Here is a 20677-nt window from a genome sequence, read left to right on the forward strand (position 1 = left end):
CCCAACCCCTTACCAAGAAGCAGGTGAGGTCGTTCTTAGGCATGGCTGGCTACTATAGACGCTTTATCGCTGACTTTGCTACTACAGCAGCCCCCATGACAGAATTGACAACAAAAAAACACTCCCGATTGGTGAAATGGAGCCCAGAGGCCGAAATGGCCTTCCCCAATCTAAAACAGGCACTGTGTTCCAGTCCGATCCTGTGGCACCAGACTTCAGCAAGGACTTCATGGTGCAAGCGGATGCATCAGAAGTTGGTCTGGGGGCTGTACTCTCGCAAGTACATGGAGGAGAGGAACATCCCATCCTGTACCTTAGCAGGAAGCTGTTGCCCAGGGAAAAGAATTATTCCACAGTGGAGAAGGAGTGCCTTGCCATTACATGGGCGCAGGAGTCGTTGCGCTTCTATCTCCTGGGAAGACGTTTCACAGTGCTCTCTGATCATGCTCCTCTCCAATGGATGGCCAGGAACAAGGAGATCAACAGCAGAGTAACCAGGTGATTCTTGAGTCTGCAGGCCTTTAACTTCTCTGTTGTCCACAGGGCTGGCAAGCGCCAAGGCAATGCGGATGCCCTCTCCCGAAGGGAGGCCTTCCTGGCCTGTTTCGCATCCTTCACCCCGCCGAGGACGTCGGTCTCAAGGGGGGGGATGTGTGATGTCACGAGAGGCTGTGTCCTGGAGGGCAAATACATCCCCCTAAGATGGCTCCACCCAGAGAGAGTCTTGGCCCCATCTGGTGGAAGGCAGCAATTAAAACCACACACCTGCAGCTGATCAGGGCTTGATTGGCAAGCAAGGCTCTTAAGGCAGAGAGCCTCTGAGTGTGGAGCTTGGGGAAAGACAAGCTCGATTGCTGTGCTCTGTGAAGAAGTTGATTGCTGCGTGGAACTCATTGCCAGTTGGGACCACACCACTGGACACTGGATTTGAACCTAGCTAATGTGGCTAGGCTACATGAGGAGGACGTCAAGAGGGGTGAGGCCTAGAGACTCTTGGAAAAGAACTCCGTCTTCAGTTTTACCTCAGAAGAGACTATTTCAATTTAAGTATCAGAAGAGACTTTATTTGGATTTAAGTATCAAAAGAGACTTTATTTTGATAAGTATTGGAAGAGTCACTATTCAAACCTTTGTTGCTTGTGAATTCCCCCTGGAACCCTTGATTAAAACCTTTTGTTTGTATCCAAACCTGTCGTCCATTGCACTTCTTGTCCTGTCCCGATGAGAGCTAGCCTCTCATGATATCACAATATATATATATATATATATATATATATATATATATATATATATATATATATATATATATATATATATATATATATATATATATATATATATACAGTGAGACCTCAGCTTACGAACACCTTATCTTACGAACGTCAAATTTATGAAAATTAAACCTTGAAATACACACTATTTTCATGATACACACCCACCACGGCTGGTGGAGTAATCTCCGGCGGAAGAACACCAAAGCACACAACCTTCGGATCTGGCGGAGTGATCTTCGACGGAAGCACACGACTGAACAGCGCTCCAGTAGGCGCTACTTTCCACAGCCCCTCTCATTAAATGCACACGTCAATCGCCTCCATGGAGCTTTTTGCTGATAACGTTACTATTATGGGACCAAAAAAAACCCACCACAGACTCGTTCGTCTTCAGCCCAAGAAGACACAAAATAAAATCACCGTCGATGAGAAGAAGGAGATAATTGAAAAACACGAACGAGGTGTGCGTTTGTGAGATTTAGTGGCCGAACACGGCTATCCTAAGTCCACCATTGCTACCATTTTGCGAAACAGAAAAGCCATCAAAGGTGCGTCTGTTGCAAAAGGTGTTTCCGTGCTCTGAAAGCGACGATCTCGGCCAATCGAACAAGTTGAAAAACTTCTGTTAATTTGGATTAACGAAAAGCAGCTATCCGGCGACAGCGTGAGTAAAGCTATTTTATGCGAGAAAGCACGGAAAATTCACGCCGATATCGCCATGCGCCAACCTGGAAATTCGGCGCTTGAGGATTTTAAAGCCAGCAACGGATGGTTCGAGAATATTTGAGGGCGAGGAGGAGATGGCTGCAGCATCAAGTGAGCTCATAAAGGCAATGTTGGCAAAGTGGAATGATGTGCCGGCTTTTACCGAACAGTTCCATCCAGAAAAGACTGTGGCTATGACAATCATCAACATGATGAACGATAATGTGATGCCTCAGCTTCGTAAGACCTTACATGTCAGAACAGGTGTCAATTAAGAGGTTTTTAATCAGCAAAAATTATGAGGAGTCTCCAAAGAAGCAAGCAAGAGAAGCCACACCAGAGGTTAAGTTACCTACAGTCCTTATCGAAGGTGACTCGCCTTCCATAAGCCATCAACGACCATCAAAAAGGTAAATAAAACTTTATTTTACAGCACAGTTTATTTCTTTAATTACAGTCCTCATTTAATGTGCCTCTCTTTCCAAACAGCAATTCCCTCTGACCTTCGACCTCCCAACACCATTCCATCAAGCCATCAATGACCATCATAAAGGTACCGTATTTTCACGACCAAACGGCGCACCGTGTGAAAAGGCGCAGTCTCATTTATGGGTGCCATTTCTGTATTTAACACACACATTGGGCGCACCGGATGAAAGGACGCAAGTTTTATATACTGGTACATATCCTCTACTGCTATACGTACGTGTACTTTACAACAACACACAGGCATACAAGTATGCGTATTTTAAAAAACAGATCGGGAGCAAAACTGAGTTTGGTAGTGCTTTATTTATTAATTACAAAGGAATAACATTTTGTAATCATCACTCAATATGCGTCGGCATAGTAAAAAGGAGCACATTACCGATACCGACTTTTCCGAAAGCTCAAACCACCGTGCTAGCAGACACGTTAGCCCAAGCATCCACAATCCATTGGCAAAGTGTGGCGTAACATCAAGCCCTTTTTGTTTGCCTTAAGAATGACGCCTGCTGGAAATGTCTCTTTAGGCAAAGTCTTTCTTTAAAAAAAAAAATCACAATCGCCGGGAGTTTCTCTCCGTTAGCATGGCAGCCTTTTCGCCAGCTTTTCAGGATAATTCGCCGGCCGACCGCTACAGTAGTACCGGTCCGCATGGAAAAATCGCACAATTTCATAAAACGCCAGCACCAAGACGGACCTCCTTGGAAATGTTCAATTTTCATTTCCTCCGCTAGCGTTACTGCTCTGAGTGGGACGGTGACAGTCGAAACGCTCCTTCCGCTTGCTCTTAGCTCGCCGATCGATTGCTTGAAGCTTTCCTCCAACTCCAGCCACCTTGCCTTATGTCCGCGTATTATGTCACGGCGGCTCCATTCCCATGTTCCTCGGCGTAGTTGATAGCCTTCAGTTTAAATAAACTGAGCTTCATAACCATGTCTCTTTGCCATTTTCAGGGTTGTTAGAACAGCAATGTTCTACATAAAGCACATACCTGTTCGTTTATACACAAACCACGCCCGCACACCCCCCTCGTTTTCTCTACACGTCCTCCTCATGGTGGTCTCTAACACGTCCGCACTACAGGGCGCACCGCACATTTTGATAAAAATCTGAGACGTTTATATGCGCCTTATGGTCGTGAAGATACGGTAAATAAAAAGACGTTATTTTATAGCACAGTTTATTTCTTTAATTACAGTCCTTATGGAATGTGACTCTTTCCAAACAGCAATTCCCTTTGACCTCGGACCTCCAACGCCATTCCATCAAGCAATCAATGACCATCACAAATGTAAATAAAGTGACTTTTTTATACAGTGCAGTGTATATCTTTCATTACAATACAATATCACATTTATTCTACATAGAATAAGGTATGTTGTGTGTAGTTTTAAGGCTTATTTAGTTGAAAAGTATATTTTATGGAAACCCGGGAACGGATTATTCCCATTTTAATGGTTTCCTATGGGAACTTTTTTTGGTGATACACACTTTTTGGCTTACACACTCTGTCTGGGAACCAATTAAGTTCGTAAACTGAGGTCTCACTGTGTGTGTGTGTGTGTGTGTGTGTGTGTGTGTGTGTGTGTGTGTGTGTGTGTGTGTGTGTGTGTGTGTGTGTGTGTGTGTGTGTGTGTGTGTGTGTGTGTGTACAGTGTTACTTGCGGGCTGAGTGAACGCTGGCGCGAATGGCTGCCGCTGCTCACCCGCAGAAAAAAAGATATTATCCCGTGACTGTAAAGTGTCCTTGAAAGTTTTGTAAGGCGCTTAGAAGTAAAATGTAATATTTTTTTAAAATTCTTCTTCTTATTATTATTATTATTGTTATTGTTATTGTTATTGTTGTTGTTGTTATTGTACATAACCCTTAAACATCCGTTCCATACAAAATATAGCACCACAGCAACTTACGAATGAATTCACCTTATGTTCGTAAATTGCGGAGCATCTGTACACATAACGTATGCAAAAGCACTGCTTTCAAACAATCGAGACAGTCGATAAACTCCAAAAATTTTGAAACGGCATGGTTAAATCCTGCTTTATTTTCATCAAAGGTATTTAAATTTAAATTGATATTAATCACGTATCGTGTATATTGTGGATATTGACTTATCACCTGGCCCTTGTCGGGGGGAAAAAATCAAAATAAAAATCCTACCAAGGGCTTGTATTTTCTGTGTTACTCAGGCAGATTCATGAAATACCGTATTTCACAGTATATAAGGTGCACCGGAGTATAAGGTGCACCCCCATTGAATGGTGTATTTTCAAACTTTTATCATATGAGGTGCACAGGACTATGAGGCGCTCCTTCAATAAATGCAAATTATTTTTCCAATTATAATATAGAAATATATAAAACTTTTCCAAATATAAGGCACACCACATTATAAGGCGCTACAGTAGAGAGCACGACTTCTTCTACAGCGGGGGGGTGGGGTGTCGTGGTGGCTGCTGACATTATTACTTTACATATAAGGCGCACCTGCATATAGGGCGCATAGTCATCGTTTTAAGAATATCATGGGATTTGAGTGTGACTTATACACCGGGAAATATGTGGCTAAACACACTTAATCCTACTGAAATTGGGTCTTGTGAGGTGTGGTAAAGACTCGAACAATCAGAATCAAAATTGTCTTTATTGGCCAAGTATGTAGAACACACAAGGAATTTTTCTACGGTAGAACACGCTGCACTAGTATCGTCATAAGGCACTATACAGTTCTATTTGGGTTCTATTCTCTGTTCAGAGAGTTAATGGCGACGGGGGAAGAAGCTGTCTAAATGTCTGCTGGATCCGTAGCGCCTGCCTGAGGGGAGTCGCTGGAAAAGGTGGTGGGCAGGTTGCGGATGGTCCAGTATGATTTTCCACACCCTTGTTTTGATGTCGCATGATGGCGGTCCAAAAGCATTTTTCACCAACAAATCCTCTCCCTTCGGCAGCATTCAAACTTGTAACTTTATTTCTTGTAATGTGCGTATTTTGTAATTCAAAGATGGAAGCGGTCAATAAAGAAACTGCCGTGAGTCCAACTTTGGTCACCGAGGACGCTTTGGCGTGTGCAAGTCCGAGCCAGACTGCGGTCAAATGCGTGACGCAAGCAGCAGTGCTGCTGGAGTACAAGTAAGTCACCATCACGTAGTTCGTAAGGGCTCGCTGAACACGACTGGAGATGTTGAGCCGCTTTTGCTTTTGGACGTGACGAAAAGGAGTCAAGAGAAAAAGATGGAGCACCCGGAGGCGCCGCTTTTCAAAGCCTTTGCAGAAAGCGCCGTCAGCACCACCTCTTCCGCGCCAGCCGCGCACAGCTGGAGGTCACCCGCCGCCTCCACCCCACTGATGCCCGGCACGCCTCAGCCTCTTCCCGCTGTTGCCGCTGTTTCTGCGCCTGCACAGGTGAGCAAGCGCCGCTTTTTCCTGGCGGCAGCAAAGGCACCACATTTAGCAAAAGGTAACACATTTAGCAACACATTTAGCACCGTTTTACATGGACGAATATTAAATTACACCACCAGTCTTTACCGGACAATGACATCATATTTGCATAAAATGAAGTATAAATATTTTATACAATTTTAAAAAGTGACATTTGATAATTTCCACGGCACACGAGTGTTGAAAATCACTGCTCTACCGTCGCCCCTTGTAATGTGGTGTGGCTGGAAAACGTTTTTCACAACGTGAAAGTGTGCCTTATAGTCCAGTGTGCCTTATACATGGAAAAAGTTAAAAGCTACACCATTCATTGGGGGTGCGCCTTATACTCCAGTCCACCTTATACACCGGAAAATATGGTACTTGTGAAATCTTGAACCACACACTACCGTGCTTCCCCCGAGTCCCCATAGCGGACTGTATTTTCCGGTGTACAAGGCGCACCGAAAAACCTTAATTTTCTTCAAAAGATGACCATGCGCCTTATATGCAGGTGCGCTGAATAACAAGTCTTGCAACGACTTTCAGCAGCCACCGACCCCCCCCCCCCCCCCCCCCCCCCGCCCCCATCGAAGAAATAGTGTGTAACCCCAGCCTCTAACATAGCGCCTTATATGGTGTGCCGTATATTTGGCAAACTTTGATATATTTATATATTACATTTGGAAAACTTTTTTTTATTCATTGAATGTGCGCCTTATACTCCGGTGCGCCTTATTGATGGAAAAAGTTTGAATATACACCATTCATTGGGGGTGAGCTTTATACTCCGGTGTATCTTATACCAGTGTTTGAAACTCATGACAAAAAGTTAGTGGACACCAGGGCAGACAACTCTGAAAACCTGTTTGCCCGGCCATAAAGTTGCCTTTTGAACGTTTGCCTTACTGAATAAAACAACCGTTTGATTTGATTTTTTTTTCTCTCTCTCTCTCTTCAACAAGTTGTCGGCCATCCGGGCGGAGACGTTTTGTAAATTGTACGCCCGACGTAAAAAATGCATGCCCCGGGCCTCCAGGCAGGCGTTGTTTCAGACACTGCTTATACACTGGAAGATATGGTAATAGATATCCCTTTATCCACCCTTCCTTTGCAATAAAATCGACTTTAACGGAAATGACCATACCATACCGTAAAAGTAATCCATGGACTGCCCCCCTCCCGGTTTGCACGTGTTTATTGGTACAGAAAGTCTTTATTGAATATTTTTTCACACTAGGGCGGGGGGGATTTTCACCCATGTAGGTTTTGTTGGAGAATAGTTTTACTGAGTAAAAAAGAGATTTTTAAAATGACCATCCAAATTAGCTTTGGGACACAGAGAGCCATTGAAATGTCATCGTCCTAACCAGTCATGCCCCCCGCCCCCCATTTGCCCCCCTTCTTGTTTAGGAGCTCCGTAAACTGAGCTACGCTGAGGTGTGCCAACGGCCCCCCAAGGACCCCCCACCTGCCAGCCCGGCGTCTGCCCTACCTCTGCGCGAAGTGCGCGGCAACAAATCGGAGGACCCTGGCGGCGACAAACCGGAGCGAAGCCACGACAGAGACGCCGCACGCGATTGCAAGGACTGCGGCCCCGCCCGCGAGCGGGACCCCAAGGCCTACTACCGCTGCAACGGGCCCCGCGGCGCTGGCCCCTCCGGCCTCAACAAGTTCCGAGAGCAGCGGAGACCGCCCCTCACCCGACGTCATTCTCCGCAGGGAGCCTACCAGCAGAATATCCCACCCGTATCGCCAAAGTAAAAGAAAAGCAAAACTTTATGAATAGAAGAAAAAAAAGTGTGAAAATCAACATATGTCAAATGATATCAAAATGATCAACATCAACGTGGGCGACGCGATGCTAGCGACCTTTCCCGAGGAACTTTTCCACGTGGCAAAAGACAGCCGGCGACCCGAAACGACCATTTTTCAAATTAATGGACTTTCCACAGAAGGCGCTCCGATTTGTGCAGGCCTTGGGAAGAGGTCGGATGTCGTTGCGCCCCCCTTTCAACTGATGATTTCAGTACTAAGGGGGGGGGGGGGGGGGGGGGGGGCATGCCTTTGACATGTACAGAAACTAACCCGAAATGAGCTTTTGCTTTGCCAGGATGACTGAAGGAGGGGGCGGGGTTAACTCTTTCTGGATTGATTGTTGAAGCAAAATGATGAATGAGGGTCTCTGAGGGGTCACGGCATCCCTACTGGAAGCTAGCCCGATCCCGAGTCGCTTTTGGCTTATCATGGAAAAGGCGGTGGTTCTTCGTTCCAAGCTTTGTACAGGGTGACCCAAAAAGATGCGTACCCAATGAAAATTTCAATTATGGCTTTGATTAAAAAAACAATTGATTTGAAATGACAACCACACATTATTCCGAACAATGGAAGACCATTCAGTTGAGTTTCAGCTATTTCTGTCCATTTTTAGTCAATTTATGGCTTTCCCAAGGTGTGTTCCAAATGTGTCCACCATTTTGTTGCAAGCAAACCTGGACTCGTCTGACAAAGTTGTCAATCACTTTGACACACTCCTCTTAACCCAAAAAGATGCATCCTCCTCCTGCATCAATGTTTTCTCCAGAAAGAGAAATGTGTGATACTTTTTTTTCATATGCTAGAGTTCATTTAGCTGGCTATCTATTAGCTTTCTATTAACTATCTATCTGGCTGGCTATCTTAGTTATATAACTAGTTGTCTAGCTGGCTAACTATTTGCTATCTATTAGATTTCTATTAGCGACCTGGCCGGCTAGCTAGCTTTCTGGCTGGCTATTAGTTGTATAGCTAGTTGTCTAGCTGCTATCTATTGGATATCTATTAGCTAACTGGCCGGCTAGCTATGTGGCTGGCTATCTATTATATAGCTAGTTTTCTAGCTGGCTATTGGCTATCTATTAGCTATCTATTAGCTAACTGTCCAGCTAGCTATCTGGCTGGCTATCTTTATTATATAGCTAGTTGTCTAGCTGGCTATCTATTGGCTATCTATTAACTTTCTATTAGTGAACTGGCCGGCTCGCTAGCTATCTGGCTGGCTATTAGTTATATAGCTAGTTGTCTAGCTGGCTATCTATTAGCGAGCTAGCTTTCTATCTATTTACTTGCGGGTTGAGTGAACGCTGGTGTGTGTGTGTGTGTGTGGCTGCCGCTGCTCACCCACAGAAAAACTCCTCATGTGACTGAAAATTGACCTTGAGTTTTGAAAGGCATTTGTAAATGAAATGTATTATTATGATTGACAACTTGGTTTGGTAGCAAGGAAATGGTAGACATTTAGAGCACATCTTGGGAAAGCCATAAATTGACTAAAAGTGGACAGAAATAGCTGAAACTCTGCTGAATGGTCTTCCATCAACGGACTAATGTCTGGTTGTCATTTCAAATCAATTGCTTTTTTAATCAGAAGAAAGAGTTCATTCCCAAGTTATATCGGGCTGGAGTTATCTGATCTTGAAATGGGGGCAGCTGTACAAAAAGCAAATATGTCCACTCCAGTGCCATGGTTTTTGTCATTGTCACTCAAATTCCAGGACCCGCACAATATTTAGTTCTATGATGGCATAAACATTCAAGACAGAATTAGAAACCTTAGACTCTCTTTAATCAGGACAATCAGTTAATTCCTAAATTACATGGATCTAGAGTTATCTACAATGGAAATCAGGGCAGCTGTACAAAAGGCAAATGTCCACTGCATTGTCACTTGATTTCAAGGACCCACAGAATATTCAGTCTTAGGTTTCTAACTATATTGAATGTTTATGTAGTCCAAAGACTCTCTTCTTTCATCACGGAAAAAAGCCTGTCAATTTTATTAGTTATTATAGTTATCGACAATGGAAATGCGGGACGCTGTACAAAAAATGCTGCCCCTTTCTGGCAGGGAAAGACATTGCCAGATTTCTGACCGCAGCTTGAATCGCCAACAAGACAAACCGAAACCCGAAGCTCCACGACACACTTTTCAATTCCCAAATAAATTCGGGAATGGCAGTGAATGAGTTTAAGAGACCCAAGAGCAATAGTTTGCTGCTCCTGTTAGCTCGTCTAAGCCTTCACTGGATGTATGGGAGATTTCAATAGCTGATACGGCGGTTTCGGACATCCGGGATCCACCTGATTGTGCTTTTTAGTGTTTATTTGAATGTTTATTTTTATTTTGCGGCGGGCGGGGATGATGTTTAACGCCAGAATGTTGAGGTTGAAACTCACTGTGTTGCTTTTTTCAATATTTATCTAATTTGTGGCGCGAGGCTTTTCTCCTAGTCGTGGTCGGCAGGCATCCCCCAAAGTTGTGTTGACAAAAACCAAATGGAGTGAAAATGCTGCGTCACCATGAAAAGCAACAAAATGAAAGATGATATTTGACGCTTTCGCTGCGGAAGTGCAGTCGATGAATAATCACTGGAGCCGCCATTTTGGTGTCAATCAATCAATCACTTCAATGAAACAAGAAATGCACTAATGTCCCAATACAATTGCTTGCGGGAAATGGAAAATTATTTTTGCTTGACAGGCAGAAAATGACCCCCCCCCCCCCTCGTCCTTTTTATGTTTTGCTAATTTTGCTGGTTGCGTTTTTGTTTGTTTGTGTTTTTTTTTTTTTTTTTTTTTTTTGCAGGGGGGGGGGGGGTGGAATTGTAAATATAGATAATTGATCATACGTGTTTGAGACACAATCCTAGAAATGTAAGAATTGTCACCAAAAAATAAATTATCTTGATTTGGCTTTTTGTGGACCATTTCCCCTCTTCTACTACGGTGTGCAGTGAAATTAGACTTTTTCAGTTTTTTTTCTTCAGAATCAGAATATTTTTACTGGCCAAGTATGTAGAACACTGTTCGGTTTAAATTCTTGCTTCTTTCCTGGTTCGGTGTTCAAAGAAGTTCAGTGATAAAAATATCAGTAACGACGATAGATGGTGAACAAAAAACCATTTTATTCTAGTGAGACAGAAAAAGCACTTCTCGTCTAGGTAGGAGCGAAGACATGAGCACACGGACAAAGATAGGAACAAAGAGAGCGAGCTCCCGCTCTGACAAGTTTTTGAATGTCCACAGCAGCGATCTGTTGTCCAATCAGCTACGGACAACTCTTCTTAGATTGAAGTTGGAGCCGTTGCTTCTTTGCAACGACTATTGAACTAATAAGATTGATAATGCTATTAGACTGAAATTAAACGTGCAATAATCATAATGTGTACTAAGCTAAACATGAAATAACCTAATATGTTTACTAATGTGCATAAAACACTCTATCATTCCCTCCTGTTGTATATTTAAACATCAGTTCATACATTTCCAAAAGTTTTCATGCATGCACGTCATACTAACTGCACAGGGAACCATTCTTTATTCTTGCTTTACTCATCTAATCTATCCTATCTAATATTATCTAACTAACACCATGGAGAAGGCGAAAAACCTCTATCAGAACTTTGCTGCTTTGAGGGTTTTTAAATTTTAATGAGGAAAACTCCTTCTCGGCTCTCCGTTTCTTTTTTTGCTTTTGTTTGTTGGAGCAACCACACTCTGGCCATGGTGTACTATTCCTAGCTACAACACAGGGTCCCCTTCACGCATTTGTTGATACAAAACCTTTGCGTAATTCACCTGAGAATTAGTTATCATATTCATTAGTGTTGCTCTTAAGCATGGAATAATACAACCAATGACTAAGAAAATAAGTACAATCACAATTGCGAATGGGATAAACACTCTGAGCAAAGTCCGATACCAAGAGCCCCCAAAGAGCCCGTCAAAGATCCACGGGTGATCAGTCCGTCGGTCCTTGGCCATGGCGTCTCTGAGATTCCTGACAACAGACAAAGCATCAGTCATGTTTATGGAATTCGCTTCTTCGGGTATGTACGTACAACAAGTGTCACCCACCGTAGCACAGACGCCCCCTTGTGGGGCCGTCAAAAGGTCCAAAACCATTCTATTTTGCAGCACCATTTGTCTAATTGCTGCAATTTCAGTGTTTTGCATTTCATCTACTTCCAAACTGGCATTTACAAACACTTGAAACCTGTAGTCAATTGTTTCAATTCGTAGCATGTTTTTAGCCACTCCAATTTGTGGAAAAAGAGCTAACATTACCTTACTTCCCGTGCTATGGTGTTTGAATTGTTCTGGAACATCAGTTCCCCAGATCGAATCATGGGGCTTAAACGACATTCTTCTTTTCACATGATGGTGCGCTGGACGACTGGTAACGATGAAAGTATTGTCAGTTACAGTAACAGGTGCGCACAAACCGTAGGCTCTCGGAGGAATAAAAGAATATACTTTCCAACCACATAACCACCAAAGATGTGAAGATACGGGTAAGATGGTGACATTGGTGTTTAACAGTAGCACATATAAACATCTATCCTCATCTATAAAACCTAAGTTTTGACCTGTACCGTATATTGCAACGCATACTGGTAATCGCAATCCGCTCTCGGTCATAACCTGATTTTCAGTTTCCAAAATGGTATCTAAACTTGGAACAATCTCTCCTCTCGAAGCATTGCGAAGAACTGGAAAATGTTGATCAGGTTTATGCGAAGATATTAACATATATGCAGCTCGAGCCATTTTATCTCCAAATACCTTTGAATGCACCCTTTGTTGCGTCACGGAATGTGGCATATACGAACAAACAAAACAATTACTTTTCCTATTTTGTTTAGCAATTAGTGTAGCATAACGATACCACGTGTTTGATAACAATGGATTCCAGTCATGGTTTTCTCCTGCAAACGGTTGATATAATGCGTCCATGACACCTGAATTTTGGCCTTTTTTGGCAGGTATTTCAACACAGGCTGTCAGTCTGATGTGCGGTTTATTTTGGAACGGCGATGTCACGACTGGTGATGTCAAAGATGACATGATGCATATAGTTACGGGAAAACCAGTGTGATGTTCACGAGAATCAGGACAGAGTCTCAAGTCCATGCATCCTGCAACATCATGAGTTATGATGGCGAGTTGGATATCAGTCATTGTACCAGTTCCAGTTCCTGTTCCTAACTAGTTCCCTCGAGCTATCTTGACGACGATTCGTTTTGCTTCTTGGGCACAGTTATTTCGAACCCATTCTGTGTTAGGCTTAGAACGGACCACAACGGAATCCCAACCAGTGGTCCAAGCCTTCCCGGACTTGATACGAGCGTACCAAAACTCTTGAGGATAATTGCTTCCATCTTGTCGTGCTTCGTTCACGAGGACGCTAAGGGGAAATGACACAATTCCTGCAGCTTCTAGTGGAAAGCAGGCTACAGGATGTGCCATGCTAGGGCACGTTTCTGAATTTGTTGGATGTATTAGTGGAATTTCGCAGGCTGATGGAATGGAAGGCTTTACGTGTGTCATCTGGATTGCCTTCACGAATTCGTACAGCAAGATGATGTGGACCAAACCCATGGCTATTGAGTAGTTTGGCTCCGTCTCTCTTCCACCTGCTCAAGATCTGGTTGGTGAGCGATCTTGCAGTGGCTTTGATGCACCCAGGTGGTTCTTTCGGCGATCTTGATCAGCACGGTGAATGGACCCTCCGACTTTGGTGCAGACCTTGATCAGAGCCTTGCCTCCGGGGCACAGCAGCCTCTGTTCCTGTGGAGGGAACACAGGACTGCGGCAGTACACGTGCTGTGGACCTCTTTTTTGTTGTAAAAATTTTACACGATTTTGCCAACAAAACGCTTGGATCTGATTCATTCTTTTGCCCAAAGTTCACCTTCCCATAATGGGAGGAAGAATGGTCTTCCATTGCAATATCTCAAAAGGCGTTAAGCCATTATTAGTGGGCATTATTTTCATATATATATAATTTAATCAGAAATAGACGTTCAGGACATAATTTGACTGTTGCCTCTATCGTTTTTCTGAGTCGATTTTTTATCGTACCATTCGTTCTTTCAACTAATCTTGCACTCTGTGGATGATGTGCACAGTGGTTCTTTAATTTAATACCTAAATGTTCAGAAATTTTGGTTATTATGTCATTAACAAAATGTTAATGACCATTATAACTCCAAATTATTCTTGGTATACCATGTTCTGGAATAATATGTTTGCATAACGCTTTTGCAACGGATAATGTATCGGATTTCTTTGAAGGCACAATTTCCCCCATTTGGTGAATGAATCAATTAACACCAAACAGTATTTATAAGAATTACTTGTGCTTAGTTCATGGAAATCCATGTGGACCACTTCAAAGGGGTGTGACCCCTGTGGAAATGTTCCTCTTTTTGGTCGCATGTTACCTTGTGGATTGTGTTTACAGCAAATCAAACAACTCCGACAAAAGTTTTTTGCATACGAGTTGAAACCTCTGCTGAAATGGAATACTTTCCCTGCTATAAACACCATGCCCGCTGTTGATACATGTGAACTACCATGGCTCAATCGAGCCACCGTAGGGAACATGTTTCTCGGTAAACATGGTTTGTTGTCTATTTTATACAGCTCATCAACGAGCTTAGCACCATCGGCGAGCCACAAATCTTGTTCGGATTTTGTAGCTAAATATTGGAACAAAGCTATTGATACAGTCTTGTTCTCATCTTCAGTCGGTGAAGCAATTAAGATGTCGTCAATGTATAATAGAATTTGAGAAGTCACCGAATTTTTTAAGGTCAGCAATACATGAAGACATTTCTTGTGAGAAAAAATTTGGTGTAATGACTGAGTGTCCCCAGTAGGGGACGTGTGTTCCAATCTATTCTCATCCTGACCCACATCTGGTCTACATAAAGCAGTAAGGGGGGGAAGAGTGAATGTGGGGGAAAAAAAGAGGGCAGCCTTCTCGAGGAAGTGGTGGAGTGGACCCCGCGTGAAGATCCTCCCCACCCCTTTGACCTCTGACTCCCAAGCTCAAATTCCCCATTCCACAGCTCGCCCCACCTACTGCATCGGTTAATTCTCTGTCTCAGCAATGGCGATTTTAAGAACATGAGCTCCTTTGTCCTTGTAAGGCAGGAGGTACTTCTTCAGCGGCCATCTTTAAAGACATAGCTTTTTCATTCTTTCCAATCTGCTTGAATTGCTTAACATATATGGAATCCTCATCATGTCAGAAAATAATACAGTTGGGGTGTCAGAAAAACACACTGAAAGCGTCCTTTCAGTATATTTTTACATGTATCCCATTTTTTATGTTATTATGTTGAATTTCCTACTCCGGTGGATTTTTTATCATGTCCGGATGTTCTCACAAACCAATCTTCGTTGGGTTGTCATCTCCTCATACGTCATATTTGTTCCCGTCGATGTTTTCCCAGAATAACACCCTTTCACCCGATTCCAATGATGTCCCAAGCATCTCCTGAGAACCTTCAGTGTTTCTTGTCCATTCGACTGATAAGAAGCACACAATTCCTCAAAATTCTCAGTCCAACTTTCCGCGTTCTCAACAAAAATCACCTAATCCTTTGCATGCTTCAGCGACATCACTGTCGCACCAAGATGGTTTAGTCCTGTATGCTTGAAGAATTAGCCAATTGAACAAGTGGAAAAGCTTCACAATCACTTTCATTATTCATTTTAATTTCATTCAATTCTTCAAGCGGATATAACCTTTAGCCAGAGACTATTACACCCGCACTGCAAGAAGGAGAGGTAGCGCCGCTCGTTCCTACCGACTGCTGTCAGGCTTCACAATTCCCAAATGTGGAAAAAAAAAAAAAAAAAAACTGGACACTTGTGAATATGGGTTGTTGCAATATATCTAAATGCATTTCTTGATTCTGCACTATGTACAGTCTTGTTTATAGAACGTTTTTTGCACATCTACATTTGCACAGTATACAGTTGACATTTTTATTTTGTTATGCTTAGAATATCTTGTTTTCTATCCTTTCACTCCCACCCCAACCCCATCCCTCTTCAATTGCTGCTGTGGACTGCAAATTTCCCCATTGCGGGACGAATAAAGGTATTCTGATTCTGATTCTGAACAGACATTTGGAGTCATCACAGGGGGGAGCACCCGCCCCACAGGGGTTGAACAGTAGAAGGAGGAGGAGGGGGGGGGGGTGGTCTGAGGCGCTCGCCTAGGGACAGCCCACAGCCCCTCCTCATGGTCTCCTATGGGGGTGTTCTGCAGTTTGGATCAATGACTGCATCCGATCTGCCATCTTTTTTTAATTAGTTTCACTTCCAATTCATGCTCTCTGATTCGCGCTTGTATAAGTCATCTATCACAAGCTAAAATCTCATCACGGATCTTTTGGAGAGATCTGCCAACCGCAGAGGCCTCTTCAACTGAAACATAATCTCGTCCAATGGCTGAACTTGCAAAGCACCACAATATTCACCATGTTCCATCCACTTCTTGCAATAAAGTTCGCTTCCTGGAAACTTTTCAATTCTCCAACAAACAAATTCCTTCAGTGACTATCACTCAGAAAAGAGGCAGACCCCGTGATGTTGATTCGAACCCAAGAACAAAGGGCGTGATTCGCGCCAATTCTCAGTCACGATGCGCGTTCACGCACACATAAGGAATGCACTTACGCATGCACACACACACACACTCTCTGGCATGCACTAACGGCTCAAATGACTTCGCCCCCACCCTTTCTTTTTTTTCTCTCTGAGACAAAGAACCCTCTCTGTGTCACTATTCTAGCATAGAACAAACCATTTTAAATGCATTAATTTTTCAGATAACCCAGTACTTTAGCAGCTGCTCTTTAAAATAACATATAACGTCTGCATCAGAATTAAAAACCTTTCGGTTTTGTCAACCGGACGCAGTCCTCACACAAACTGAGTTCCAGATTATCACCACCTTGTGATCGATTTCTTTCGCTGGAAAACTTCCGAATCATAAGTCGGCATGTGGAACAAAAACCAGACACTCTAGTCCATAAAAGCACTAGGATGTCGCGTACACAAGTCCTTTTGAGCACCACCGGTCCCGTCTTCTTATTGGGCTCACCTTAGTCCAAAGAAAACCGCGTTACACCGGTATGTACATGGGTTAAATGAATAAGATATCTCTGGCCAGGAGGAGTCTCACAATACATTCAAATAATGGCTGCTAGCTAGCGCGTTACTCACCTAGTGAACTTTTGAACACTGCCGTGTTGTCCTCCAGCCCGAACATCAGGAGCCCCACAGCCACCAGAAAGAAGTGATATTCTTCCCGTCTCTTGTGAGGACTCACAAGCAGGCTTCAGCGAAGAGCGAAGAGAAAAAAAACTTTTCTGCGCTCTTCCGCTCTTTCTGCGTCAGTCAAGAGGCAAGTCCAGTGAAGGAACTACTTTCCTCCGCTCTCACCCGTCGAATTTTTTAACGGGCAGACCACCGGGAACTTTCCCCGTCTCCTGTTGACCGGGCAAGCAGGTGGCACTCCTCAAACGTTTAGGCTGGCAGACTGGCATCGGGTTTTGGCGCCAATTAATGTTCGGTTTAAATTCTTGCTTCTTTCCTGGTTCGGTGTTCAAAGAAGTTCAGTGATAAAAATATCAGTAACGACGATAGATGGTGAACAAAAAACTATTTTATTCTAGTGAGACAGAAAAAGCACTTCTCGTCTAGGTAGGAGCAAAGACATGAGCACACGGACAAAGATAGGAACAAAGAGAGCGAGCTCCCGCTCTGACAAGTTTTTGAATGTCCACAGCAGCGATCTGTTGTCCAATCAGCTACGGACAACTCTTCTTAGATTGAAGTTGGAGCCGTTGCTTCTTTGCAACGACTATTGAACTAATAAGATTGATAATGCTATTAGACTGAAATTCAACATGCAATAATCATAATGTGTACTAAGCTAAACATGAAATAACCTAATATGTTTACTAATGTGCATAAAACACTATCAAACACACTGTCACATCTCGTCGCCGTCCTGGGCACGACCGCCCCTCCCGTCACCTCCTCCGCTGCTCCATGGAGACGGCCCCTCCCATCATCACTCACCTGGGCTCCCACAGCTATTTGTCATTTACTGATTGTGCCTTCTGACTATATATGCCGATCGCACATTACCGTCTCCGTCGGAGAATTCCGGAAGCTACCCTCGTGACTACCTTGCCATCAAGTCTGTCATTGTTAGTTGCCGTCACTTACCTTCCCCTGTTTATTATTTTGCATGCGTGTCTCAGTAAAGACTTTTTTCCTGGAAATCTGTCTCGCCGTGTATTTCAGATCCAACCCTTCCCACCTTCCTTCGTCACTCAAGTCCTGCCTTCTAGCCTCGAGTGCCTTGACATAATTCTCCGACCACCCATGGATCGCGCCGGCGAAGACGGATTCATCGCAGCCCTTACCATGCAGGCAGTGTTCGAGCCAGCTGGCACAAGCCATCGCGGAAGTCCGCCAAAATACCACCACGCTGGCTCAACGCGTAGAGTCAATCGAACATGCATTGCCTCTCACACGACCCCCCCCCCCCCCGTGGGCAGGCGTGAGATTTAGCTACCCCACCCCTCCCGCTACGCAGGCGAAACCTAGCGATGCGCGCAATTTCTTATGCAATGCGCGCTCGTCTTCGAACAACAACCCCATGCCTACAATAGCGACGAGGTCAAGGTAGCGTTCATCACCAGCCTGCTCACGGGGATCGCTGAGACCTGGGTGCTGGCCGTCCGGGAGTCCCGACCGGAGCTGTGTCCGTCGTACCCGGACTTCGTGGCAGAGCTTCGCGGGGTCTACCATCATCCGGTGATGGAGGTCGAAGCAGAGGGGCGGCTCCACGACTGTGTCCAGGGATCCCGCTCCGCAGTTGAGTACTCCGTCGCCTTCCGGATCCAGGCCGCTGGCAGCGGGTACAACGACCGAGCACTGAGGGGGGTGTTTTGTCGCGGACTGGCCAACTCAAGGATGAGTTGGCCACCCGTGACGCCGGCACCACCTTCGACGACCTGGTGGACGCCGTCATCGGTCTGGACCTCCGTCTGAGGGAGCGGCGGAGGGAACAGGGCTGCCAGCGGTCCAACAAGCCCGGAACACGGCCAAAGACCACTACACCCGGCAGCGAGCAAGTGCGGCGCCTGGAGGGATCCCCCGAACCCATGCAGATGGGAGGGGGGAACGACTGCACCGTCCCCGGGGCTCGTCGCACCCCAGGCCCCCAGCCCAAGACCTCCGGTCCCTGTAAGTCCCCGTCTAAACGGCAACCGCGGCGACCCCAGGAGGCCAAGCCCACGGCCCCCGTTACACGACTCGAGCTGGACGGTGACGTCATCGGCCCATCCAGCTCCCAGACTGCGGGCGCTAGTGGACCCGGGGGCCAGGTGTTTTATCGATCCCCAGCTGGCTGACTCTAGGCTGTCAACTGATTGATCTCCTTCCCCCTAAGGAGATCCTTGATCTTGACGGCCGTCTTTTAGCCAAAGTCACCCACATCACTGCCCCGCTTAAACTCAGGGTAGCGGGCAATCACGTGGAGCACCGACAATTTTTAGTTATGCCTTCCCGGAACGTGCCGTTGGTATTGGGCCTTCTTTGGCTCAGTACCCATGACCCGTCCATTTCCTGGGAGGGCCCCACCATTCAGGGCTGTAGCCCCTACTGCTACGCCAACTGCCTGCGGTCGGCGACGGCAGGGCGAGACCCCTCCCACGGTGGACCGCACGAGGCCATCTGCCTAAAGGGCGTGCCGCAGTGCTACCACGACCTGCGGGAGGTGTTCAGCAAGGAGAACGCCCAATCCCTCCCGCCCCACCGACTGTATGACTGTGCCATTGAACTGCAGCCAGGGGCTCCACTACCGGACTCCAGACTTTTTCATATCTCTCAACCAGAACGAGAAGCCCTGAGCACTTATATAGACTCCTCCCTTGCGGCGGGACTCATTCGCCTGTCACGTTCTCCGCTGGGCGCAGGGTTCTTCTTTATTGGTAAGAAAGACGGATCCCTGCGCCCGTGTGTCGACTACCGGGGTCTGAACGATATCGCCATACGTAACAAATGCCCTCTCCCCCTCATGGACTCAGCCTTTGCGCCCCTTCAATCAGCTACAATTTTTTCAAAATTGGACCTCCGTAGCGCATACCACCTGGTCCGTATCCGTGAGGGGGATGAATGGAAAACAGTGTTCAAGACGCCATTAGGGCATGTTGAATACCTGGTGATGCCGTTCGGACTCATGAACGCGCCCGCCGTCTTCCAAAATCTAATCAATGATGTGCTCGGGGACTTCCTCAATGTTTTTGTGTTTGTATACTTAGATGACATTCTCATTTTTTCTCGATCCGCAAAAGAGCACCGGCAACACGTCCGACGGGTCCTGGCGCGGCTCCTGCAAAACCGACTACGTGAAGGCAGAGAAGTGCGAGTTCCATGTCCGCTCTCTGTCTTTTCTGGGGTTCGTCGTGGAGCAGGGGCAGCTCAGGGCCCCCCCCCCGCCAAAACTAAAGCGGTGGTAGAATGGCCAACCCCGAAGACGCGTAAGCAGCTCCAGCGGTATCTGGGGTTTGCCAACTTCTACCGCCGCTTCATTCGCGGTTATAGTCAGAAGGCACTCCCCCTCACTAACCTCACGTCCACTAAGGTTCGCTTTAGGTGGACGCCCGACGCTGTGGGGGCGTTCAATGGCCTCCGACTAGCCTTCAGTAATCCCCCTGTCCTGCGTCATCCAGACCCGGACCTCACGTTCACGGTCGAGGTTGACGCATCCGAGTCCGGAGTAGGGGCCGTCCTGTCCCAGCGCTCTCCCACTGACCAAAAGCTACGCCCAAAACCTTCTTCTCCCGCCGGCTCAGCCCCACCGAAGTCAACTATGACATCGGCAACCGAGAACTGCTGGCGGTCGTCCTGGCTCTGCAGGAATGGAGACACTGGC

At 45.6% G+C, this 20677-nt stretch overlaps 1 protein-coding gene and 1 long non-coding RNA gene across 14 annotated transcripts in view; both read left to right on the forward strand.

The window, feature by feature from the left end:
• larp4aa (La ribonucleoprotein 4Aa) overlaps positions 1-7932 on the forward strand; it is a 57358-nt gene extending 49426 nt beyond the window's left edge. For 9 of the 13 annotated variants that reach the window (XM_089004405.1, XM_089004414.1, XM_089004470.1 and 6 more), the window contains 4 exons: positions 5222-5329; positions 5468-5595; positions 5682-5868; positions 7300-7932. In XM_089004405.1, the coding sequence (XP_088860531.1) occupies positions 5222-5329; positions 5468-5595; positions 5682-5868; positions 7300-7650 (774 nt within the window). In that variant the 3' untranslated portion in view covers positions 7651-7932. Of the gene's footprint in view, positions 1-543; positions 1189-5221; positions 5330-5467; positions 5596-5681; positions 5869-7299 lie in introns of those variants that run through there. The other 4 variants (XM_089004445.1, XM_089004460.1, XM_089004422.1 and 1 more) reach the window with 3 other exon arrangements.
• On the forward strand, positions 1335-5182 carry LOC148903523 (uncharacterized). The gene is made up of 2 exons (XR_016116008.1): positions 1335-2389; positions 2469-5182. It is a non-coding gene; the product is annotated as an uncharacterized LOC148903523 (long non-coding RNA).
• Positions 7933-20677: the final 12745 nt, after the last annotated feature.

The sequence above is a fragment of the Hippocampus bargibanti genome, linkage group LG01, assembly GCF_051943395.1.
Source record: "Hippocampus bargibanti isolate YZ-2025 linkage group LG01, ASM5194339v1, whole genome shotgun sequence".
NCBI lineage: Eukaryota > Metazoa > Chordata > Actinopteri > Syngnathiformes > Syngnathidae > Hippocampus > Hippocampus bargibanti.